This window comes from Nerophis ophidion, linkage group LG02 (genome assembly GCF_033978795.1).
Source record: "Nerophis ophidion isolate RoL-2023_Sa linkage group LG02, RoL_Noph_v1.0, whole genome shotgun sequence".
NCBI classification, from domain to species: domain Eukaryota; kingdom Metazoa; phylum Chordata; class Actinopteri; order Syngnathiformes; family Syngnathidae; genus Nerophis; species Nerophis ophidion.
The window spans coordinates 13815725-13843224 of record NC_084612.1 but is presented as its reverse complement, the minus strand read 5'-3'; the positions used below and the strand labels follow the sequence as shown (position 1 = coordinate 13843224).

The 27500-nt window shown below is 39.5% G+C and overlaps 1 protein-coding gene across 2 annotated transcripts in view; it reads right to left on the bottom strand.

The window, feature by feature from the left end:
• Positions 1-9078: 9078 nt before the first annotated feature.
• LOC133537020 (ubiquitin-conjugating enzyme E2 Q2-like) overlaps positions 9079-27500 on the bottom strand; it is an 18746-nt gene continuing 324 nt past the window's right edge. The window contains exons 1-13 of one of the 2 annotated variants that reach the window (XM_061877844.1): positions 27191-27500; positions 26844-26948; positions 19824-19946; positions 19684-19737; positions 19465-19605; positions 19302-19386; positions 13427-13487; positions 13257-13347; positions 13130-13188; positions 12970-13018; positions 12786-12881; positions 11434-11500; positions 9079-9721 (exon numbers count right to left, since the gene is read on the bottom strand). The exon at positions 27191-27500 is cut by the window's right edge and continues 324 nt beyond it. In XM_061877844.1, coding sequence (XP_061733828.1) covers positions 9690-9721; positions 11434-11500; positions 12786-12881; positions 12970-13018; positions 13130-13188; positions 13257-13347; positions 13427-13487; positions 19302-19386; positions 19465-19605; positions 19684-19737; positions 19824-19946; positions 26844-26948; positions 27191-27349 — 1122 coding nt within the window. In that variant the 5' untranslated portion in view covers positions 27350-27500 and the 3' untranslated portion in view covers positions 9079-9689. Of the gene's footprint in view, positions 9722-11433; positions 11501-12785; positions 12882-12969; positions 13019-13129; positions 13189-13256; positions 13348-13426; positions 13488-19301; positions 19387-19464; positions 19609-19683; positions 19738-19823; positions 19947-26843; positions 26949-27190 lie in introns of both variants that reach the window. The other variant, XM_061877840.1, reaches the window with a different exon arrangement.

Genomic DNA, 27500 nt, shown 5'->3' with positions numbered 1-27500 from the left:
TTGAATATCCTTTACACCAGGGGTCTCAGACACACGGCTCGCGGGCTGCGATGTTATTTTGCGACCCCCACCTTAATATGAAAGTCTAATGTTAGAGCGGCCCGCGAGTTTCATATGAATGGCGCTTGACAGCGCTGTGTTATTTAGCTCCAAAATGGCTCTTTCAACGTTCTGGGTTGCCTACTCCTGCATGAGTGGAAAAGCGGCAAATGAGTGAAAGCGACAGAGATGTTGCCATGGAGACGAGGGTTTTCTAACGTGCCTGGCTGCAGTCACGCCGCGACACCTGTCCGTCAGTAATAACAGTCCCCGATAACCTAGACCAATTCAAACTGATGCTTTTTTTTTATTATTTAATTTGCATTGGCTCACATTTCTTAATTCCAATTTTGTTCATTTATATTTTGATTTTATTTTGTGTTGAAAAATAAAGACATTTATAAAGATTTTTTTTAAAGAAATCTTTTCTTGCAGCCCAGCCTCACCCAGACTCTGCAACCAGTGGCCCCCAGGAAAATTGAGTTTGAGACCCCTGCTTTACACTCTTTTAATCCAATATAGTAATGCTCCCGAAGGCTGAGCCAATCAGAGGCCACAATTGCTTTTGTCTCTACAAGTTACCAATACAGTAGTGTGGACATGTTTACATCATTTAACCATGTTTACGCTTAAACATGCTTAATTTAGGACGCCAAAGTTATAGAATATGATTTCGAAAAAAATGTTAAAAATCTGCGATGTCGTGAAGCCGCAATATTTAAAGCACAATGTTGCGACTGTAATTATAACAGTAAAAGACCAATAAAAAAAAATACATATATAATATTTGTAACTATAGTATACAATCATTTAGTAGATAATAGGGGTGCTGGACAAAAATATTCTAATAATTTTGTAGGTTATCGCAGTGCTTACCCTCTGCGTGAATACGTCAGCGGCTGAGAGGGGCTTTTGTAACCTGTAACTGTAAGCTCTTATAATAATTTTATAATAATATTTACAGTGCATCCGGAAAGTATTCACAACACTTTACTTTTTTCATGTTTTGTTACGGCCTTATTCCAAATCACAATAGATTCATTTGTGTCCTTTACATTTTACACACAACATCCCATGATAATGTGAAGGTTTGTTTTAAGTTTTTTTTAAGGGCAAGTGTATTACAAAAAAAAAAATAAAATAATCACATGTACATAAGTGTTTACAGCTTTTGCTCAACTTTTTTTTTTACACACCTTTGGTAGCAATTATGGTAAATGGGTTGTACTTGTATAGCGCTTTTCAAACTTTTTTTTAAAGGAACTCAAAGCGCTTTGACACTGTTTCCACATTTACCCATTCACACACACACACACACACACACACACACACACACACACACACACACACACACACACACACACACACACACACACACACACACACACACACACACACACACACACACACACACACACACACACACACACACACACACACACACACGTGAATGCAAGCATACTTGTATAACAGCCATACAGGTCACACTGAGGGTGGCCGTATAAACAACTTTAACACTGTTACAAATATGCGCCACACTGTGAACCCAAACCAAACAAGAATGACAAACACATTTCGGGAGAACATCCGCAACGTAACACAACATAAACACAACAGAACAAATACCCAGAACCCCTTGCAGCCCTAGCTCTTCCCGGACACTACAATATACAACCCTCCCACCTCAACCTCCTCATGCTCTCTCAGAGCGAGCATGTCCCGAATTCCAAGCTGCTGTTTTGGGGAATGTTAAAAAAAATAATGCACTTTGTGACTCCAATAATAAATATGGCAGTGCCATGTTGGCATTTCTTTCCATAACTTGAGTTGATTTATTTTGGAAAACCTTGTTACATTGTTTAATGCATACATCGGGGCATCACAACAAAATTAGGCATATGTGGAGAGGCGGAGCCGGCATTCCGACAGAGAGTCAGAGGCCCGGCCCAAGGTGGCGGCGAGGAGGCGGGGACGGCGAGCGAACGCCACAATCAAGATTTAGTCATCCTCTCGCAGGGGTTTAAAAGGGCTACAGCTGTGAACATCGGAAAGAGAGGCGGAGAGACCCGAAGGAGCCAGAGGGAAGCTGACGCGGAGCGAGAGAGGAAAAGAGCCAGAAGCAGATGACGAGTGGATGGAGAAGAGGAGCTGAAAAGCGACCTGCACTGAGGTTTTTATTTGCAAAAATAAACTAAGTCACAACCCTGCTCCACGATGTCCCTATTTGGTGGTCCATGGAACCTGCACGACAGTGAGAGTCTGTCACAGCATAATAATGTGTTAATTCCACGACTGTATACGTCGATATCGGTTGATATCGGAATCAGTAATTAAGAGTCAGACAATATCGGAATATCGACAAAAAAGCCATTATCAGACATCTCTAGTTGTTACATAACAAAATGTGAGAAAACTGAAGCACTGTGAATACTTTCCAGACGCAATGTATGCCAAATATATTGCGAGAATTGAGAATACATTCTGAATTGTATTGCCACCCCAAGAATCGGAATCAAATCAAGTTTCAATCGCATCCCAAGTGGATAAACTTAAAGTATACCAGTGAATCACCAATTTACACAGGTCATAAAAAGTGTCTAATGGGGAGAGTTTCACCTTGAAAATTTTTATTTGGCAAAGTTGAAAATAGTTAGAGGTTTCGGTGTAGTGGTTAGAGTGTCCGCCCTGAGATCGGTAGCTTGTGAGTTCAAACCCCGGGCCGAGTCATACCAAAGACTATAAAAATGAGACCCATTACCTCCCTGCTTGGCACTCAGCATGAAAGGTTGGGATTGGGGGTTAAATCACCAAAAATTATTTGCGGGCGCTGCACCGCTGCTGCTAACTTCTCCCCTCACCTCCCAGGGGGTGAACAAGGAGATGGGTCAAATGCAGAGGACCAATTTTATCACACCTAGTGTGTGTGACTATCATTGGTACTTTAAAGGCCTACTGAAACCCACTACTACCGACCCCGCAGTCTGATAGTTTATATATCAATGATGAAATATTAACATTGCAACACATGCCAATACGGCCTTTTTAGTTTACTAAATTGCAATTTTAAATTTCCCGCGAAGTGGTCTGTTGAAAACGTCGCGGTGTGATGACGCTTATGATGACGCGTGCGTTTGACGTCACCGGTTGTAGCGGACATTTTTTTCCAGCATGATCCAAGCTATAAGTAGTCTGCTTTAATCGCATAATTACACAGCATTCTGGACATCTGTGTTGCTGAATCTTTTGCAATTTGTTCAATTAATAATGGAGAAGTCAAAGTAGAAAGATGGAGGTGGGAAGCGGTATATTACAGCTGCCTTTAGCAACACAAACACAGCCGGTGTTTCCTTGTTTAAAATTCCCGAAGGTGAAGCTTTACTATAGAACGGAGCAATCAAACGAACATGGATCCCAACTACATGTTAACCAGCAGGTTTCGGTGAAAAAATTGTGGTAATAGGTCGGCTCTCACCGTAGTTATGAGCGGAGCTTGCGTCCTCCTGCAGCTGGGGACTATTACCTTCTCCCACCGGAGACACTGGCGGTCACCAAACCCGTGGCCACACCCCTCCGACTTTAAAGGTACCATATAATCTCACTAAAACACTAGTAACACAATAAGCAGATAAGGTATTTTCCAGAATTATCCTAGTAAATGTGTCTAATAACATCTGAATTGCTCTCACTGCCCTCGCCTTTTTTTTCTTCTAGTCCTTCATTCTCACTATCCTCATCCACAAATCTTTCATCCTCGCACAAATTAATGGGGAAATTGTCGCTTTCTAGGTCCGAATCGCTCTAACTGCTGGTGGCTATGATTGTAAACAATGTGAGGAGCTCCACAACCCATACAGGCAAGGATTTTTTATTAGCGACCAAAAGTTGCAAACTATATCGTCGATATTCTCTTTCTGAAATCCTTTCAGCAAAAATATGGCAATATCGCGAAATGATCAAGTATGATACATAGAATGGACCTTCTATCCCCGTTTCAATAAGTATATCTCATTTCAGTAGGCTTTTAACTTAACTTAACATAATTGAGCTATTTTAATTTCTACCTAATTTGTATTCAAGCGATTTTTCCTATGACAAACAATCGCAGTGATAAAATGAAGGAATTCCCGATAGCATTTTGATGTCATCACTGAGAGAACCTTCTGAGTTCTGACATGGGAGCCTTTCCAAAGATGAATTAGTCTCCACTCATATCGCAGGAATCTCTTATTCGTAATTATCATCGGCTCATTATTTTCCATGAAGAGCCCATCGAATGCTTAATGAGAAAAGAGACGAATGCCTCGCTGAAGATCGATGCCGGTAAAAGAAGTGTGCAGTGAGGAGCGACGTGAGGGAATTGCGGGCAGATGGATGGTCCGTTTCACTGGGACCCTTTCCTCTCCCTATTGATCCCGCAGTGCAGGCCCAAGCGGGGACCAGAGACGAGGTGCATTCATAACAACCTGCCACTCCAAACAGATGTTGCAACAATAGCTAACGCGTGCGTCTCAACCAAGCATTTCCATTCCAATTGTCTTTATTGCCGAACAGCAGGATTTATCTGCGGTTGTTGGCAATCTGTCCTTTTTATCTCCAAAAAAGAGGTTTTGTCTCTTCAACACAAAGCCCTCTCCTGAACACTCGCATTGTGCTTCAGTGTAAGTGGGGGAACTTTCTGCAACAGTGCACACACATTATTGAGCGAGCATCTGGAATAAGTCATAGCCCCGCTAATGGAAATCCATTTAGCTTGGTAGCGATGGAAGCGACTAGCGCAGGGGAGCAGAACGTCAGGCCGGCTTTCTGTAAGCACTGCAAGGGGAGAAGGCGACGTTCAAGGTGAAAAGCCCTCTCTAAAAAAGGTGAATGCTTCAGTTCATCCATCCATTTTCTACATTGCATCATCTATTCTGTGTTGTTGGGCACCAGGTGTTCCAATGGTGCAATCTTGATCTGAATCAGGCCCTGGCAATTATTTTTGACGCGTTTAGAGAAAAATATGTGTCTGGGGGCCGGTATATCTATTTTTGTGAACACTAATACAAAACCTCACAATAATGTCTAATTGAATGCTAAAAACGTTATGACAGACCGCCTTAAAAAAACAATGGAATTTTAAATTTTGTCTATGGAAGATAAAACACTGAATATTGACAAAATATGAACGTCACGCCCCTTTTCGATCGACACATTTTACAATCAAGTGGAATGCAACAAACAGTGAAATATGAACGCGAAGGGTACGAAATAAACCCACCTACAATCTGATACATCTGATACAGCACAAAGCTTTAGAACTTTGTTGTGAAACACTCCCGAACCCACACTGCTTGGTGCCTCATCTGAGCTGCTGTGACTTACATTACCATAGTAACTGGTATATCATCCGTAAGGAAAGATTCCAACCATTGAAATACTTTGTATAGTTCAAGACTTACGGCCTACACTTTCCATCTTAAAAATCTAAAACAATTTTGGGGGAATGTCCTGCAAATACATACATATATATATATATATACATATACATATACATACATATATATATACATATATATATATACATATATATACGCACACATATATATACACATATAGTATATGTAAATATATACACGCACATATATATATGAATATATATGCATGTGTATATATGTATAAACATGCACATATATGCATACATATGTATATATGCATATGTTTATATATACATATATATGCATATACTTTATGTATGTGTATGTATATGTATATACAGTATGTATGTGCATATATATTTACATATACTATATATATACACATATATATAAATATATACATACATATATACATAGTATATGTAAATATATATATACACACATATATACTGTATATACATATATATACACATACGTACAGTATACGCATATATATATGTACGCATATATACATATGTATGCATATATACACATGCATATATATATATATGCATATACTGTATATACATACACACATACAAATGTATATACTGTATATACACACATATACATGCATATCTAAATATATATATATACATATATATATATGACAGTCATTTTAGAAGAGTTCTGATCCTTATCCAGCCATGTGGCTTTTAACAAAAGACACCATTAGAGCAACTCTGTACTGTGTTCCTAAATTGACGCTATCAAGGCTCACACAGACCACAATAAAGCGTGTTGCTTGTACCACAAACCTCCTGCTGATGAAGGGTGCTCACTTTGGATGCCATCTGTAGCTTAGCTGGCGATAACAGAACACAAAGGTTTGACAGACGTGTCAGTTACGGCGAAAAACATATATTTTGGGGATCCCGAGCAAAAAAAAACTGGCTATCTAGCGCCACCTTCAAAATTAGTTAAAGCTTCCCGGCCAGTTTCACAGAACGCCACGAAAATCACTGGGGAAGCCCATCATGACCGGGCGCAATATAAGCAATAGTAAGACCTGTTTTGCTATTGCTGGTGTTTGAGAATAAAATTCTCTATAAAGTCCACAAATACTAAAGGGGCCGAATGAATAAAGCATTTTTCGAGCGTCAACAAGCAACAGGTGGCATTACAATCAGGCCATATAGTCGATCCTAAGCATTTGCACAAGAAAACAATTGCATGTTGTGCAAGAAGGGATTCAAGACTGTAAAATTGTCTCATAAAAAACATAATTAAATACAATATAAAAACACTGACGCTACACAAGTTAGTAATAAACATGTCATTATCAGAGCTCAACAGTCAAGATAACTTGTTATCATACTGAAATATGGCAAAAGCAGCACAAATCAAAACCTAATGGGCCAAAAAGCTGCAGTGTATCAAAGACTGTCTACAATCTTTGCTTCAGGCTGTGTCAATGGAGACTTCATTGTGGACCAAGACACTTTAATCATAAAGATGGACTGCCTCTTTCCTCAGAGGATCCTAAAGGCCTTCTGTGTACTTTAAAACAAATGATGGACTCTGGCTGGTCCTCGAAGACCAAGATGTAGAAAAAAAAAACACTGCAACGAGACAAAGTTTCCTGTTTTCACAATAAACCAACACCATGCTGACCCAAATGACCTAAGTGTTCTTTGCTCAACCAGCAGGTGAACATACACATGGTTGACAGTACTTTACTGCCATCTAGTGTTGACTGCAAGCAACCACCAAGTGGACAAAAATGACTGCCAAGTTTTAATAATAGTAGAAAGAGTAAGTTGTTTATGAAAACAGTACGAATGTGGTGATATCGCAGACACAAAGGGCCATCAAGCACGTTTTCATCCAACACTAATCAAGACTTTGTCGCAGGTGTTTTGTTGTTTTTCATTGACCAGCACTTATAAACACAATCGTCGAGATATTTAATAAAATTCTTTATTCATAAACTTGATGCAAGTTTACAAATTACTTTACATGTTTAAATTCACCCTTGCAACGGAAAATAAATCAAAGATCCGAACTGAAACCAAAGCATGCTAACCAGTGCATAAAAAACCAGGACATCGCGGTTTAATGGAGCAGAATTCGGTATGTCAGCGATGGCTCTGGAAAACCTCGGCCTTAGAGGAGCAGTGCACATTTTGGGGATAACAATCCTGGGTTATTTCGAGGGCACAGGTTCTGGGTCAGAACTGTGTAAATATATCTAATCTGGTTGGTTTAAATAAGCAACAAATTGTACATATACTGATATGTTAACCTAACAAGGACTCTGCCTGCTGTAACTTTAGCATTTGGGATTTCATGGATATAATACCATGCGCAGCAATTACTTAAGAGATGGTGGTCTTTTGAGCTTGCATGTGATGAAGATACTGACGATCCATAGCTCATCTGCAGTATGTATTCCTGAGTTTGTCTGTCCAAGGGAGGCCGGCGTAAGCGTAGATGTTATCTGAGCGGTTTTCAGAGGCCACATGTACATACGTGACACTTTACTGACATTAATACACCATAACTTTTGTGGTTGAGGTTTCGCGATCTTTTAAGATAAAAACGATGAAGCTACCAATGCTGTTTTTGAGGTTCTACAAAAACTACCGTATTTCCTCAAATAGTGGGTCATTTCAGGTGTCTGAATGAGGTTGAAGTTGTTGCTCTTTTGTTTACAATTTGTACCAGACGATGTGATCAGGTGTATCCCTAACGACCTGCCATGCATCTTCCAATTGTGTGTCTTTTTATTCTTGGTTTCTCTTAATTATAATCGGAACCATTCCTCTATTTGGTTCCTCGCTGACATATTTGGATCTGCCTGAACTGCAGCTGAAGCAGCAAGTGTTAAATGGCCTGGGTATTTTGTTTGGATTTGTTAGTGACCTTGTTTGTCAAGAAAAAAAAAAGATTGTAGAGTGTTATCTTTGAAGATAGAATGAACCATATATGTACCAAATTGAAGTCTATTTGTTGACGTGAATGATGCACCTGGGAAATAAAGGAGTGGAGTGGAGGCAACTATGTGAGGAAATACGGTTTGCAAGTATTCAGAACATCCATTGGAATGCATTTTGTTTTGGAATAGGAATTACTGAACATCACAGATGAGGGAGTTCTGTAGTGTTGAGATAGGGAAGTAGCATACTGGACTGAAGTCGAGACTATTGCTGTGACTCGGTGATAACCTTGCTGAGGAAAATTAAATGTGCTCTCAATGATGCGTCAAGAGTCATGATTCCCCACCTCCAGACTACCACAAAGGGGTGACTCAACTGACCTAACGGTTTGTTCGATGCATAGCCTGATTTGAGGTTCCTCCGGTTTCAGGAATGACAAAAAGACTCGCCGAAATACCAGTAACGGCTCTGAATTAAGAGGTGCCGTCAAACAAAAACATGGGATTGTCATTGTCACCAATAACACCTTTACAACTTAACATTGAAGAAAACAATGCAGCAGTCATTACACTAACATAAGAATATACCATACTTAAGGTTTCTTATGCAAGATATTCCATGACGCAGCTTCTTATTCTTCTTGTTTTAAGGAGGATGCTGCTGTTGAGACTCTGCCAAACGAGTACCAGTTTGTGCCGGGACAAGGCTACATTATTAACAATTTAATCCTCTTGCAGAAATACAAATGTACATGTTTACACGTGTGGTGTTAAAAGCAACTAGATTACAGTGTGATCTGGGAGGTTCTGCACATTCTTTTGCGCCTTGTCCGCTTCACAAAAGATCTTCTTTCCTCCTTTGAGCATCAGAGTTTTAACAGAAGTCCAAATGCAAGCTGGCGTTACAAGCATCCTCCTCTTCTATGATTTGATCCAACAGTGCGGTTAGACTGGGTCTCTGGCCAAAAAAGCAAGCTGTGACATCAATGTAAAAATCGGCCACTGAGCCCGGCAACATCCAGAACCAAACAGGAGGGTCAGTGCTAGTCAGTCCACTGTTTTCCCTTCAAGTATTGGATGCAAGCATTGCTATGGCGGCTCAGACGTACAACGATAAATATGTGACGACAAGCTAAACGTCCACAGGCAGAGGGGAAAGGTTGTATATGTGCTAATGTGCTTGTTTCTGGCCGGTTGGTCGGTCACTGGAAGAGGAATTTGGCTTCACAAATGTTCATAAATGGTTTGAATGATTACCCCCCAAAAAATGTTGGTCACAAGAAAATAAAAACGTTCCAAGTGCAGGAAAAAAGTAAGGTCTAGCCATCCTCCTTTGGGGGTGTGTACCATCCTGAAGGCAAAAGCAACAAATAGCAAATTAGATTATGAAACTTTTGTTACAGTTTTATGCTCCTAAAATCTGCAATAGTCTTCCAACGCTGAGGCCTTCTCACATTTTAATGAAATGAAAGTCGAGTTTCAAAACATTTAGTTGTGCATATGACACCAGAAAGTATTTTATTTACAGTATTTGATTGGTTATAATTTAAATGTATTATGATTTTTTTAAAGAATTGTATTTTCAATCTTCTATTTGATTTTATTATTGTTTAATTAATATTTAAGTCTACTGTATTTTAATGATGGTGATCATGATGGTGCTAGGAAAGCCTAGTGTTTTCTGAGGTGATACTTAGTAAAAAAAAGTTTGAGAACCCCCGATATATCCATCCATCCATCCATTTCCTACCGCTTATTCCCTTTGGGGTCGCGGGGGGCGCTGGTGCCTATCTCAGCTACAATCGGGCGGAAGGCGGCGTACACCCTGGACAAGTCGCCACCTCAACGCAGGCCAACACAGATAGACAGACAACAATCACACTCACATTCACACACTAGGGCCAATTTAGTGTTGCCAATCAACCTATCCCCAGGTGCATGTCTTTGGAGGTGGGAGGAAGCCAGAGTACCCGGAGGGAACCCACGCAGTCACGAGGAGAACATGCAAACTCCACACAGAAAGATCCCGAGCCCGGGATTGAACCCAGGACTACTCAGGACCTTCGTATTGTGAGGCAGACGCACCAACCCCTCTCTCACCATGCTGCCCACCCCTGATATAGTATAAAATAATTGATAGGGTTTTACTGTTTTTACGGACATCAGTGTAGATCTATGTTAGCGTTAATTTCTACTCACTTCTGTAAACGACTTGCGCAATATATATATATATATATATACATACATATATGCGTGTCACGTGTGTACACACACGAACACACACACATCTTTTAATTTTCTGTAAGCACTGAATTATTTTGTGTACAAATTGTGCTCTATAAATAAACTTGCCTTAACAAACGTACCTTGCCTAGATTAGCAGGTTTGGGTCTGATTTGGACGACATTATCGCCCCCTCTAATGGAGTGTAGGAGGAGTCGTCTCTACATACTGCAGTTATTTAGTGTCCATTATGATACATTTGTCCTTTTTTGATTGATAAAAGTTAAACCATATCTTCTAATCTGATTGTCAAGAAGGCACACAAACACTTTTATAATTTTCTGATTTGTATACATCGGTGTTATCTATTATTCCAGGGCTACCAAAGGCTTAGTTAGAAAAGTTAGGGGAGGCACAGCAGCTTGAAAAATATTAAGAAAAACTAAGTTTGACAAGCTGATTTTCTTGAGGCATGGGGATTCCTACTAATGATACAAGACCACTTCTACAGCAGCATTTTAATGTAAAACATAAATGTAGTCATGAAAAATTATGTCCTCGTATATTACAAAATGCAGCCAGGAACAAGAGGTTTTACTTTCACTTTGATGCAAATGGACCACCGGCCTTTTCAGTACACGCCTATGTGGTGCAAAAACATCCGACCGGCTGTGCTGTGATTTAGTGAAGGCAGCAAAAGCCTTGAAAAACTTGCTCTCCACACTTGGGTGTCTTCTACAGTCACATTATTTAAGCAAATTATTTGGGCATCCAGATAGAACAATTCAAAGAGTAGATCACCAAGTGTACATAAAAATTAAATGACACAGGAACACTCACCGTTTTTTTCATGGATCTGGACAAGAGATTTGTAGGATTGCTGTGCTCTGGCTAGATTGTACTGGTTCTGCAAGAGAGATAAAGTCAAGTCTACCTTAATGACTGTAAACAATTAACACTCAAAGTTCGATATAACGCAGCCCAATATAATACAACATTCCATATAACGCAATCGTGCCGTGTACCCCGAATTTTCACCCGTTTTTTCTTACCAGAGTCATTCTAGTTGTTTTTCAACAAGTTATCACATATTTACACAGTAAATCTTTAATAAAGTCTCCACAAAGAAGGAATTAAACCCCCACCAAAATACAACCTAAAACCGAAATTGATATTCGCACTTTGATAAGCTCACGGACTGACTGGCGCCAGCTCAATAGCTTAAATGCTAACAAGACATTAACGTCTTTCCACATTAGTGATGGGTCAAATGCAGAGGATAATCTCACCACACCAAGTGTGTGTGACAATCATAGGTACTTTAACTTTAAATTAAGAAACGATATACTCCAATCTAAACTTTTATAAACACATTGCTGTCTTAACAACTAAGCTATTTAAGCGTGCACATTGAACCTACGAGCTTTGCTCTTTCTTACTATCTTTCAGAGTGATCGTTTTATACTCTGAGGAAAAAAGGCTGAAGTGTTTTTACAGTACATTCAAGGATCGTCAAACAGAGTAGGACACAATGCCTGCCAAAAATAATAAACAATAATAGATTTTATTTGTTACGCACTTTTCTTTTAAATAAATATTGCTACATAGCGCTACAGTACAAATAAATATTTAAAACAATAAGTGCTTAGGCATTAAAACAGTTTAAATACTAAGACTAAAACAATATCATTGAAGCGCAAGAAACATGTGAAATAATGGGTTTTCTAACAGTGTGTCTATTAATATATTTTTTTTAATAAATACTTTCCTCAAAAGATTCAACGGTGTGCATAAGTACTTTTTGGGCAAATTAAACAATAGTGCGGTAAGACTGATAACTGTGATAATTTTGGCCACGATAAACGTTGATACGAAATGTTCATATTACATCCCTACTTGTTGTTAAATCAGGTTACATTAGTTTTCTCCTTCCACTTTCTCAAGCAACCCTAATCATTGAAGCTAAAATAAGTTTTTAGATTTAAAAATTAGAGAGCATTTGGAACATTCTCTCTTGCCTACTTCTTAATACTTAAGAGGTAAATAGTTCAAGTTCCAGCATTTGCAAACGCAAACAAAACAATTCAAAATCCAAAATCAACCACTACAAAAGACTGGTAATATCACATGACAATAAAATTGATGGATGTATCTATGAGAGCAGATTTTTGCTGACAATGGTGCTCACGTACTTTATTAGCTCCAAATTGCACTCTGGCTTTTCCTTTGACTAAAGTGGCGTTGATCTGCATGATGACAGACTCAATGGAATAGGCACTGCTCCAACCCTGAAGACAAAGGGCCCATCATTACTATTTCAACACAAGCACACCTACAAATTAGCCCCACAGTGAATTTTACGGTCTAACAACAAACCTGTTTGGTGAGGAGTTCCATGCACAGGGCGCCTCCTCCAAGCACGTAGCTGAATAAATAGAAAGAGATATGAAAAGTCCCCTGTATCAACTCCTGTTTTAATGATCTTCCTTGCATTTAGGATGGAAAGGATTTGAATGTGGCAGTCAACTGAACTCACCCCCCAGACAACACAGGCGACACCACCCGCACAAACGGAGGATCAAAAGGGAAATTATCCTGGGAAGAAATAAACATTGTTCATGTTTACACCCCAGTGTTTGTCCCAGGAATGTCTGTTTACTCACTTTATAGGAGAAGTTAAGTAAAATGTAATCCATTCCTTCTTTTTCCTTTAAGACTTGCAAATCGCTGTGCAGGGGACTATCTGGATCCACACTGTGGGTTAACAAAACAAGAAGCATATCAGTGCTTTTCAACCAAAAGTAACATAACAAAAAACAGTATTTTTACTGACGTTCGTAGTTTGACGTGCCATTCGTAAAGGCTGTCATTGACGAGCTCCACTGAGAAGATGCCTGAAAAAAATTCAACGTATTATTTTTTTTTCTGTGTAGGTAGGAGCAGTTCAGTGAAAACTTAATGGAAGCACAATGACAGTACAAGCTAATCATCTATACAAGAGTGGGGTCAAACAAGCCTGCCTTTAGAAAAACAACGCTCAGCAACTCAATGAATTTTCTCACCATTTTCTCCTTAATAGAATAGATATACAACACTGAAAGTCAACCTGGTGATTTTTTTAGAGCTGTAACAAAGGCATGAGTGTGTCTGGTATTACACAGTCCCTAGCCATCAGCGTGAAGAGTAACATCTCACACTTGCTTCTTTCGCACCGTTGTGGTGATTGTCTTTGTGTGATAACTTTCTTTTTAAACTTGTATATGAGTTACAATTGCAAAAACGTTACTTTAAAACATTGCCTGGACAAGTAACGTTCCTCCAAAAGGTTACATCGAGTAGTTTTCAGTAATATAACATCACAATTATTTTGCTTTGGCCCAGTTCAGCATTGATGAAACTAACCTTCCTTTCCAAAGTTTGTGAATTTTGCCATTTTTCCCGAAATGCAAACTACAGGTTTCAAAAGCTTTTCTCCAGGCACATCCATCCAAGTCAGTTCAATAGCATTGGGGTCTACACTGATTTTTGTATATTTCTGTTAAGGCTGGGCCGATAAAATGATATCAATACATATCACAATAGGCATATCACCGATATCAATAACAAATGCGTTTAATAATACAATGAGATATATATATTCATTCTGGTTGTAAAAAAACAAAAAGAATAAAGCGAGGTTTATGGCATTAATAAAGTTACTCGCAAAACAGGAAATGATTAGTGAACAATGGAAAGGACTTGCTAAACAGCCAATAGCGTTACAGTATCAACTATCACATTTGGTTGCGCCATATTGCTGCCTCATTGTTGATTCTTTGCATGGAGCTAAAAGAGAAAGTAAAAATGAGTGCTGCAGCTACAGAAGAAATTGTTGATAGACAGGAAAAGTCACCTCAACAGTATGCTAGTTTTTTGGATTTTTTCAAACGGACCCTAGTCCTCTGCTGCGGCCATCTTTTCTTTTTAACAGTCAGATGTATGGAAATTACAGGGAGGAACTACGGTGGAAGACTGTAAAACTAAAAAAAAAATAATTATAACATATGTGCTCCTTTAAAAATAATATTTGGTCCAATAATATCGACATAAATGTTAATTTTCCTGAAAGAGTACCTGAATGAATAAATAAAGTACTATCTATCTAATAATTACTGCATAATAAATTGATTTCCATACTTAGATAAGAATAACAGACCAAATCAAATGTTACACAGACCACGCAACTTCCTGGCAGTAAAACTGCAAAAATGTGTTCTTCTCAGGTTTCTCTGTGTTTATATTTTTACACTTTTTACTATTTTGTTATACTTTACTAGCAATTCTTACATGTTTCTTATTTTTGCACTTAAATTCAGAGGTTATTGTTAAGTGTAAATGTGATTTTATAATATTGTTAACATTGATAGTTTTGAGTGTATTCCATGGTTGTGATGACATTTTTTTCCTGCCTTAATAGCATAGGGGATTAAAAACAGGAAGGTTTAATTCAAATTAAAATATATTTTTCTCTTGGTCCATATTTTCCATTGGTAATAAAAATACCTATAATTATCAATATCCACTAATATAAAAAATGTAAATGTCTTCGGCCATATCGCCTAGCCCTAATTTCCATTATTTCACATGAGAAAAATTGGTCTGAAATCAGAAGAGATTGACCTTAGAGAAGGGGTTTCTAACATTTGTCACTGTCTGACAAACTTTGACAAAAATAAAAGGTGATATGAGCTATACTATGATTTTGCTTATGACTGTTAACATTTAAATTGTCCTTTAATTACAAAGCACTCTATTTAAACATTATTTACGTTTGAATACTATTTTGTGGCCATTAGTCATTAAATAGAAGGCATAAAAGTTATAAAACACTAACAGTTAAATCAAATATTTTCAGACCCTTTGGTTATTAGCAGGTGTGGACTCGAGTCACATGACTTGGAGTCGAGTCAGACTCGAGTCATTAATTTGATTACTTTAGACTCGACTTGACAACATTTAAAAAGACTTGCAACTTGACTTAGACTTTAACATCCATGACTTGTGACTTGAGCCTTTTGACTTGACATGACTTGCTACTTTCCCCAAAACCCAACGATTAAAAAGTTATTCAGGAGCGCTCCGTATCTGTTCGTGTGTGCGATGACAGCGTGTGCGCTACCTGTCAGTACAAAAGCCAATCAAATTACATCCATGTTATTTTCATCACACAGCATTCAGCCAAACAAATTGCATGGACTTGGAGAAGGCATTCGACCGTGTCCCTCGGGAAGTCCCGTGGGGAGTGCTCAGAGAGCATGGGGTATCGGACTGTCTTATTGTGGCGGTCCGCTCCCTGTACGATCAGTGCCAGAGCTTGGTCCGCATTGCCGGCAGTAAGTCGAACACATTTCCAGTGAGGGCTGGACTCCGCCAAGGCTGTCCTTTGTCACCGATTCTGTTCATAACTTTTATGGACAGAATTTCTAGGTGCAGTCAAGGCGTTGAGGGGTTCCGGTTTGGTGACCGCAGGATTAGGTCTCTGCTTTTGGTAAGATGATGTGGTCCTGATGGCTTCATCTGACCGGGATCTTCAGCTCTCACTGGATCGGTTCGCAGCAGAGTGTGAAAGGACCGGAATGAGAATCAGCACCTCCAAGTCCGAGTCCATGGTTCTCGCCCGGAAAAGGGTGGAATGCCATCTCCGGGTTGGGGAGGAGACCCTGCCCCAAGTGGAGGAGTTCAAGTAGCTAGGAGTCTTGTTCACGAGTGGGGGAAGGGTGGATCGTGAGATCGACAGGCGGATAGGTGCGGCGTCTTCAGTAATAAGGACGTTGTACCGATCTGTTGTGGTAAAGAAGGAGCTGAGCCGGAAAGCAAAGCTCTCAATTTACCGGTCGATCTACGTTCCCATCCTCACCTATGGTCATGAGCTATGGGTCATGACCGAAGGGATAAGATCACGGGTACAAGCGGACGAAATGAGTTTCCTCCGCCGTGTGGCGGGGCTCTCCCTTAGAGATAGTGTGAGAAGCTCTGCCATCCGGGAGGAACTCAAAGTAAAGCCGCTGCTCCTCCACATCGAGAGGAGCCAGATGAGGTGGTTCGGGCATCTGGTCAGGATGCCACCCGAACGCCTCCCTAGGGAGGTGTTTAGGGCACGTCCAACAAGTAGGAGGCCACGGGGAAGACCCAGGACACGTTGGGAAGACTATGTCTCCCGGCTGGCCTGGGAACGCCTCGGGATCCCCCGAGAAGAGCTAGACGAAGTGGCTGGGGAGAGGGAAGTCTGGGTTTCCCTGCTTAGGCTGTTGCCCCCGCGACCCGACCTCGGATAAGCGGAAGAAGATGGATGGATGGAATTGCATGGAAACCAACGAAAAAGAGCTCTCAAACAACTCGCCAGTGAGGAAAAGTTGTGCCAAAATTTGTTTTGTTCGGGTATAAAAACTATGACTTGGTCAACAAAAAACGAATTGCCGTATGCAAAGCATGCGGTTCGTTCGAAGATTACAGACAGATGCAACAACTTCCAACTTTGTTCAACATTTGAAGTTGCACAAAGAAGGGTAAGTTTTGAATGTAAGCTAACCTTTATTGGCCGAGTAACGTAACTTTTATTTGCTGTTTAGTTAAATCAGTGAGGCTGTAAACTCACTGCTAACATTATGAAAATAGACATCTTCTAATGGTACGCAGCATCGAGCGCTACTGCCTACTGGCGCTGACGTGACGCGGGGCCGCCATCTAGGAGTGGTGATCCCCTCCACTCAGTGCAATTCATTTGGTAGGGGCAATGAACTGTCGGCGCATTTAATTCATATTAACTCAGTGAATACCACTGATATTCACACGCTTTTTTGTCATACGTGTAACTATGATAAAGGACAAATTTTTGGGCCTGTTCATAGTTTGCTTAACAATAATAGAATACTCTTATATGCTATAAGTGACCAGACGTCCAAGATCAGAACTGGGAATAATAATCCCAAAAAGGGGGAAAAAAACGGTCAGCTATTTCTAAGTTGAAGAAATAATATGATTAGGTTATATATACATGCATATATCCTACATAAACAATGTATGAATACATTAGATATCTATATATATCTTATAGACTGTATTTCTGTTGCTGCAACAGCAGATAGTTTATTCTGTCTTGACACTTTGTATTAATATTTTGTAATACATTCTTCCCTTAAATGATCATGTTTACAGTGATTGTTTTAAATGTATTTTTCATGTATGCTGCTCATGATAAAAGTGTCTGCCATCTTAAACATATATAAACACCTAAAAGTCTTTATATCAGCTAGAACCACCAATCTGTTTCACTGGATTCAGAATAAAAGCAAATTCTGTCTTACCCAACTAAGTTAGTATTTGAATATTGTTACTAGAAGACTTATTCCTGGTTACAATTATACTTTTAAGAAAGTATTGTCTTATACTTTGCCTAAAATGAGAATGCATCATAATCAGTGGCGGCTGGTTAATTTTCCATAGGACTGTGAATTCTAGAAAGTACAACTCTGTTCCTTGTAATTTTCATGTGTACGCACACATCAACACATACAGTATGAGATGAGATCAATGAGATAAGGTAAGAACAGGATAGAAACTGCTGTGTAACTAGTTCCAATGCTATATGCCATGGAAATACAATGTTAACACCTTTGTGCAAATAAGTACAGTTGTACTTGTTTTTTTCAAATGTGTTCATTCTGTAAAGGAATGAGTTAAATGTTTAAAATAACTGATTAGTTGTGCTATTATGAAGTGCAATGTCAGCACAATTTTTTTTATTACACTGTAAATACATACAGCGTTTTAAAAGCATACACAATCTGTGTAAATGTATTAGTCTGTGGTTAAAATGACTTGAAATGACTCGAAACTCAAAATGCAGGACTTGGGACTTGACTTGAGACTTGCCTGTCTTGACTTGGGACTTGCCTGTCTTGACTTGGGATTTGACTCGAGGGCAAAGACTTGAGACTTACTTGTGACTTACAAAACAATGACTTGGTCCCACCTCTGGTTATTAGCTTGTCAAAATCAGGTGGAGAGCTACCTATCACATTAGATTACATTGTGCTAGAATCAGCTCTGAGTGTAATAAAGTGAATTTGTACACCACTGTAAACTACCGCCGCTATATTAAACATTGTTCATTTCTAGGGCTGTCAAAAGAAAAAAAAAGGATTTTCGATTTATAAAAATTGATTTTAAAAATAAAAAATAATATTTTTTTTAATCTATTTTGCCCAGCTAATGAGGCAAATCATATCATTAATGTAGATGCACATAACTATGTGCAGCTTTACTTAACAATAGCAAAGAGTGGGATAATAATCTTTTTGCCTTTTTGTATTTGACTTTCTTAAATTTTTGGGTACAATTTTATTAAACAAAAACACTTTTCTTTTGAGTAAAATAGAAATGTATCAGTTGTTTATTTTATAGAGGAATGTAATTAATCATAGAACTGGCATCCGGTGTTATTAAAGAGTATTGATTTTGAATCGAGAATCGTTGGGATTAGACAACTGATTCTCAATCGAATTGTTACCCCAAGATTCGAATCGAAACATGTGGAGCTTAAGGATTCTTAGCCTTATTAATTTCATATCCAATTCAAAACTGACCATTGTTATCTTTGTAAGGGCAGTTAGTTATGATGAGACTCTTGTTTTGGATCTCATTAGTTGCACAGTTGCAAAGCAGCGCACCTGTTTTATAACTCTGGGACCTGTAAATCTCCCTGAGCTCCTTCATGAGGCGGTCTGAGGCCTGCACTGAGCCAGACACAGCTCCCTAAAAGTCAGTAAACAAAAATCACAATTAGAAAAACCCTTTTCAAGAAGCGGGTTGGAAACAAAGTCTAAGACTTACATTCAAGTGGTCTTGACGCTGGTTCTTCCGGATCTTCTCCAGGATGGCGAGATTCTCCTTCTCGATGCCGTCGTCCTCCGACTTTTTGCCTTCTACGGGCTCCTCCTCTTTCATTTCGTAGTGGTCCAGGTCTTCTATGTCCTGCTGGGACAGGATTGAAATTATGAAATACAATGATAAGAAGTGCTGTGTTTAAAAATTATTTTGATAGGTATATACCTCCCCCATTTCTTCCTCCTCCTCTTCTTCTGATGTGACCTCCTCTGTCCCATGCTTTACACACATACACAAAGACAGCATTGAAACGCAGCACGGTTGTAGAGGACACAACAGCGAGACATGTGTCGACATGCTTTTACCTTCCGCTCTTGTCCTACAGGGCCGGCGGGTAGCGGCTGGTCCAGCATCTCCACATCGGGATGCTGGGGAAGGTTGTAGAGTCGGCAGAGGTCACAAATGAGCTTCTTTAATTGCTGCAGAAGCTGTAAGAAAACCAAAACAATGACCGTTAAGAATTACAAACCTTTATTTCATAATTGCAAAAACAATGGAAGCACGAGTGCTGTCACGGTAGATCCTGCATTCTATGCACCTGTGCCTCTGATATAAAACGCAGCAAAGCAGGATATTGTCGCAGCTTTCATGATTTCACACAGCAACGTGCACCCATTTATTCAGATGGTTCGATGACGTAAAAAAAATTATCGATATCTCTTTCCTAACATTCTGAATTACAAACAGGTGGTGTTGTTATTTTGATACAACCACAAAGGGTAGTGGGGATCAAATTCCTTGTGTGTTGAACATACTTAGCATATAAATCTGATTGTGAATATTGCCTACGTAGCAACAAGGGAGGAAATAAAGTATCAGATTGGTATCGGCAGATATACAACATTGCAGTATCAGTATGAAAAGCGGTATCAAACAAATTCCTAATTTTAACCAGTGTTACCAAGTCCACTAAGCAACTTGGGGCTTGCTCTTCTGTCTGAGGGGTAGGTAATTTGTCTGTTCTCCACCACCATTTCCTGGTTACTGCTTGCACCTGCCCAGTCAACACGGCACACCCCCACACATACTTGTACACATTGCATGTGCACAATAGATTCTGGATTTTCAGCTCTTAAAATTTATGTGCCGGTCTTCTTTTTTAAAAGACTATTTAATCAGTACTTCAATCGGTAACTTGTTTCTCCAAAACAAACGATCACTGGCAGAATTGGATCTGAATATTAGAAATTTCTCATTTACCAGGTAAATTAAGTACCTCTCTGTTTCCACAAAAAACTACCCGGATAAACTTAGTTTTTCTGGAACTATGTTTGAGTCCTAGTAGCGAGGTAGGAATTTTTGATGTTCCCAGGACCTTAAGAAGGGCAAGCTGTGCTGTCGAACGCTGATTTGTGAAACACAGTTGGGGCGTTTTTAAAACTTTGTATTCAAAGTTTCAGCCGTCATTAGAGCATGCAAGGACAACATATTTATTGCTTTTTTCTTTTCTGTCTATTACAACACACTCAATCCCACTGATTAGTGGAACTAACTTGCACTGTTTTTACTCAGCTGTAGTCGTTAAACTAGTATGCAGTTTCATGCTGTTTGATTTTTACAAACTTAATTTAAAACACGATGCAACTTGAAGTGGACGGACCCCTAAACGTATTTACAGAGGAAAATAAAGTATTCAGCAGCGAGGTGAGCTCTTCACTGGGACTCCCACCTTGCGGTTTGAAAAGAAAACATTAAATAAAATAACAGTGAAATGAAGGTATATCACATCAAATATTCACAGAGCGATAAAAGTAGTTAATGACACACCATTTATGTAGTTATTCAACTCAACCTGAATGAACCAAATGCTAATGCTAACAGGCTAACTCTAAATATGATGCATATATTGAGATTAACGCTGGCATTTGTCCTCTACGGCAGTGGTCCTCAACCACTGGTCCGGGGACGCATTTGTTACTGGGTCGCACGGAGACATTACAATCATTCAAAACTGACCGCATTTTCTCCGACTTAACTTTGGCCAGTCCCACCAATAAGCTTGTTCATAGATGTATCATAAAACTCCTGGTAGGACGTCACCATTTGCTATACTTGTCACATGGGACTATGCACATCAATAATCATCCATCCATTTTCTACCGCTTGTCCCTTTTGGGGCCACTGGAGCCAATCTCAGTTACAATCGGGCGGAAGGCGGTGTACACTCCGGACAAGTCGCCAACTCATCACAGGACCAACATAGATAGACAGACGTTTATTTTACACTCACATTCACACACTAGGGCCAATTTAGTGTTGCCAATCAACCTATCCCCAGGTGCATGTCTTTGGAGGTGGGAGGAAGCTGGAGTACCCGGAGGGAACCCACGCAGTCACACTCCATACTCCACACAGAAAGATCCCGAGCGCAGGATCGAACCCAGGACCTTCGTATTGTGAGGCAGACGCACAAACCCTTCTCTCACCGTTTGTGTCTAATCTCAGTTACAATCGGGCGGAAGGCGGTGTACACTCCGGACAAGTCGCCAACTCATCACAGGACCAACATAGATAGACAGACGTTTATTTTACACTCACATTCACACACTAGGGCCAATTTAGTGTTGCCAATCAACCTATCCCCAGGTGCATGTCTTTGGAGGTGGGAGGAAGCTGGAGTACCCGGAGGGAACCCACGCAGTCACACTCCATACTCCACACAGAAAGATCCCGAGCGCAGGATCGAACCCAGGACCTTCGTATTGTGAGGCAGACGCACAAACCCTTCTCTCACCGTTTGTGTCTTATTGCTTTGTATTTCATTTACTTACATTACTTACATCGCGGCGGCGATGACCAAGAAAAACGTGGAGTGGGAATATAATTACAACACTTTATGTACATATTTATATACATATTTGTATAACATGTATATATTTATATAATATGTAACTACAAGCTCCATTCACAGACAGAGTCCCATTGCTTTTATGAGCGGTCGAGCGAGTCAAAAGACGAAAAAAAAAAAATATATATATTTATTTACTTTTTATTTGTGGCGGCCGAAATTCTTTTGTGGCGGGCCGCCACAAATAAATGAATGTGTGGGAAACCCTGATATATTAATAAAACTTGCACATTTCTTTATGATGAGGCTAAATGACATGGTTTTGATTGTCCTGAAAGACAAATTAATTCGCTACGAGTGGCCACTTGCATAACCTATTATACAGCAACCACTGTTTATAAATGTAACTCAAAGAACTGATTGTCAATTTTAACAGCTTTAATTATAATTGTGCTGTACATTGCGCAGTAACACATCTATAAATATATATGTACAGCTCGGATGATAGAGTGGCCGCGCAAGCACCTTGAGTGTTCCAGGTTCGGTCCCCGCTTCTGCCATCGTGTCCTTGGGCAAGACACTTTACCCACCTGCTCCCAGTGCCATCCACACTGGTTTAAAAATTAAACTTAGATATTGGGTCTCACAAGGTAAAGCGCTTTGAGTCACTAGAGAAAAGTGCAATATAAATATAATTCACTTCACATATTTTTCGCCAAAAACATGCACCTGGGGATAGGTTGATTGGCAACACTAAATCGGCCCTAGTGTGTGAATGTGAGTGTGAATGTTGTCTGTCTATCTGTGTTGGCCCTGCGATGAGGTGGCGACTTGTCCAGGGTGTGGCCCGCCTTCCGCCCGATTGCAGCTGAGATAGGCACCAGCAACCCCAAAGAGAATAAGCAGTAGGAAATGGATGGATATTTTTCCAATGTTGTGAGTAGGGCTGTAACAACTAATCGATTAAAACGATTGAAATCGATTATAAAAATAGTTGGCGATCAATTTAGTCACCGATTTGTTGGATGTATCCAGTGTGCGTGCGCTAAGGCAATTTTTTTTTTCCCTTTCGTTCTTTCGTAAACCTTTATTTGGGGACTGCAACATTTACAAAAAGCTGTGAAACAATAATCAAAATAAGTACAAAAATGTACAAAACAGCGCCAGGGCGGCGGCAGTAAGCCAGCCAATGATGTGCCATGTGCAGCTCACGTGACCAAGCCGTACCCTTTGTCTGGAAACATTCGAAAAATGGCGGAGGAAAGCAGGAGCAATAGTGTAAGTGCAATGGAGAAAAGTCTACCACCTAAGTCGTCAAAAGTGCGGGAATTCTTCACCCTAAACACTGCAAAGAAGACCGTTTCCTGCAAAACGTGCAGCATCGACCTCGCGTGGCACGGAAGTACGACATCGCTTCGGGAACACCTCAAAAGGAAACATGTTGGATCCATGGATGATGAAGAAAAAAAAAAAAAAAAACTCACGGTACGTAACTTTTTAAGTCCATAGTCCGAGTACATTGATCCATTGTGTCCGTCTTTGTGTGTTTTTAATATGTTGTTAACATGGAGATTTTTTTAAGGCAATAAACGGACAGAAATATCTCAGGTTGGTTTCATAATGGATCAATGTAGCCAGACCCGGTAAAACTATATAATATTTGAGTGACGCTCTAGTAATATAAACGTTGTGAAGGTGCTGGAATATTTCATGCTATTATTCACAGGCAGCCTAAAATGAATTCTTTATTATTCACAACAGAAACGTGTACAATATCTGATTCAGTTCTGATCTGATGAGTTACATTTCTGTGTTATTATTGGTGTATGCTGCATCCCCAATGTCCATTTATTTCATTTAGCTTTTTTTTATGTGATTGTGTTATTAGATGGATGGATGGATGGATGGATAGATAGATAGATTTATTGATTCCGCCAGAGTTTCCTCAGGAACATTTAAATTCCAGCAGCAGTGCACAGAATTGAGATCGAATTTAAAAAGTAAATAACGGGGGTTTTAATGGAAAAAAAAAATAAAGAAAATATTACAATAAGAATAAAAATTAAAAAGCAACATAAGAATAAAAATATAACAGTAAAAATAACAATATAACAAGAAAAACTAGGCAGCAATGACCACGATATGAAAAAAATGTGCCTTTTACATCAGAAATTATTAAATAAATCAACAAAGTATGTATTGAGTTACATGTAAATGTTTGTGCTTATTTTGGTTATTGTTTCTAATGATATGGTTTCTCTCATTTCAGAAAGAACCAAGCCAGCATTAGAGACTTGGTACAAAGGAAGGTGTGCACACCACAGCAAGCGGCTGCATTGACTACTAGTGTCATAAATATGTTGGTAACTGACATGAGCCCACTATCAATGGTGGAGGATGACGGTGGTTTCAGAAATATTATTTACGTCCTCAACCCTTGTTACCCATTTCACCAAACTGATGGAGAGGAAGTACGAGCAGACATTTCAAGCTATGTAAACTGACATTAAAGCCACCCAGAGCAAAAATACATGCCACAACATTGGAGAGAAATGGAACATGGAAGTCAATCTGCCTTACGACCATGCTACTAGAGGAAAGACATTCAGCATCCAACATTGCAGAATAGTTGGAAAGGGTAGTAGGTAGGGCTGGGCGATATTAGCCTTTATTAATATCGCAATATTTTTATGCCATATTGCGATATACGATATATATTACGATATTTTGCCTTGGCCTTGAATGAACACTTGATGCATATAATCACAGCAGTATGATGATTCTATGTGTCCACATTAAAACATTCTTCTTCATACAGCATTAATATATGCTACTTTTAAACTTTCATGCAGAGAGGGAAATCACAACTAAGTCAATTGACCAAAACTGTATATATTAAATTATCTTCTACTGTATTTATTAAATACTCTTCATTCTCTTACGGGTGACTTTTTAAATGAAAGAACAAATTAATAGTCCTGCTACTTTTTAGTAGTAACACTTCTGCTGCAGACTTTGCATATTGCTGTTGTCTGCTGAATATCTTCCCACTTGAAGCCAAACCACCGCCAGATCGACCCCCTGTTCTTTATTTTGGGCATATATTGTTCTTCCTCCATTTGTGCCTCAGCTAACGTTAGCCATGCTGCTACCTCTCCGATCGGCGAGAGCTATGACGCTAGACGAGCGAGAGTATGTGACGTATGTAAGGTGGGCTTGTTTTCCAAATCTGTCAGAATGGGAGACGAGGAGGAGTGAGAAACGCCTGTCGTGTAATGCACGCAGCTAAAGGCAACTCGACCTGCCACGCAGCTAAAAGCCACGGTATGAGAACATATACCGTATTTTTTGGACTATAGGTCGCAGTTTTTTTCAAAGTTTGGCCGGGGGTGCGACTTATACTCAGGAGCGACTTATGTGTGAAGTTATTAACACATTACCGTAAAATATCAAATAATATCAATTAGCTTATTCACGTAAGAGACTATAAGATTTCATTGGATTTATCGATTAGGAGTGACAAATTATTCGGTAAAAATATAACATGTTCTATATGTTAGTTATTTGAATGACTCTTACCATAATGTGTTACGTTAACATACCTGGCACCTTCTCAGTTTGTTATTTATGCGTCATACAACGTACACTTATTCAGCCTGTTGTTCACTATTCTTTATTCATTTTAAATTGCCTTTCAAATGTCTATTCTTGGTGTTAGGTTTTATCAAATAAATTTCCCCCCAAAATGCGACTTATATATGTTTTTGTCCTTCTTTATTATGCATTTTCGGCAGGTGCGACTTATACTCCGGAGCAACTTATTCTCCGAAAAATACGGTAATCTAATATTACGATATAGTCATTTTCTATATCGCACAGAGACAAACCTGCGATATATCATTTATATCGATATATCGCCCAGACCTAGTAGTAGGCAGGTTTGAAATTCCCCAAAGCAAAATATTTGCTATTGTGCATGACAATGGTGCACTCACACGCACATATATATATATATATATATATATATATATATATATATATATATATATAACATTTTTCTAACACTTACCTTCTATATATATATATAAAACATTTTTCTAACACTTACCTTGTTATTGTTATGTTTGGCAAGTCGAAAGGACATGGTGCCAGTATGCGTTTTTTTTTTAAATAAAGTATTGGTAAGGATAGAAATGTAGTTGTGTCTTTTTTATCCGATTATTAATCGATTATCAAATTAATCGTTAGTTGCAGCCCTAGTTGTGAGTTTCCTGTTGAGCCTGATACTCACGCGAAATCTAGCATCGCAGATCAACGCCACATTGCAAAGGCAGGCCTCGCAACCCCCTCCGGACATTGTGCAAATAAATACAATGACATTCTCTTGTATTTGAACTTTTTAATGCGCAACATTGACTCGGCTTGCCGCTTCCTGCGGTGTCCGCAGGCGAAACTCCACAGAAAATGGCGGCAAAGTGCCGGATTTCGCATGCAAGCGGCGTCCAAACCAAACACGCATTTCCACGGCGACACTTACCAAGGTGCTGCCCTTCCTCACATCTTCCAAACGCTCCAACACTTGCGCCAAGCTGGGGTCGTCGGAGTCCACGAACCAAATGGGAGAAGTAGACGGATACGACTCCTTGAACGCAGCACACAAACACAAGTGTTTAGTAGGCTGCGTGGAACTGCGTTGTTGGCTAACATGTAGCATAACTCGCTAGCACACACATATACATGGGTTATAAAAAAAAAGCAGCGGCTTCACTAATTGTCTGAAATAAAAAAAAGTAATGTAGTGTTAGAAGGTTTAGTTAGCAATGACTCGGCTAGCAACTTGTCCCGCTAACTTTAGCTCGCTTTTCGCTACACCTCGCTCCTTACCGTAATGTTACAGTGGATAATTAACAGCTTCTCCCCGGTTACATTGAACTGACAGCTCAGCTCGTCTGGTTTCCAGTCGATAATCCGGAATCGTTCGTGATTCGGGTCAAAAATGGACTCTAAAAACTTCAGTTCGGCCTTCAGCCCCGACACCGACATCTTCCACGCATCTCCGGCCGGGCCGCTTGGGGGGGAAGCGGGGAGGGGGGGAGCAGGAAGCCGGGGCCGAGGTTTTTTTTTTTTTTTTTTTTTTTCTTTTTTAGCGAGCAAGACAGCAACAAAAATAAATAAATAAAGTGGAATTATTCGA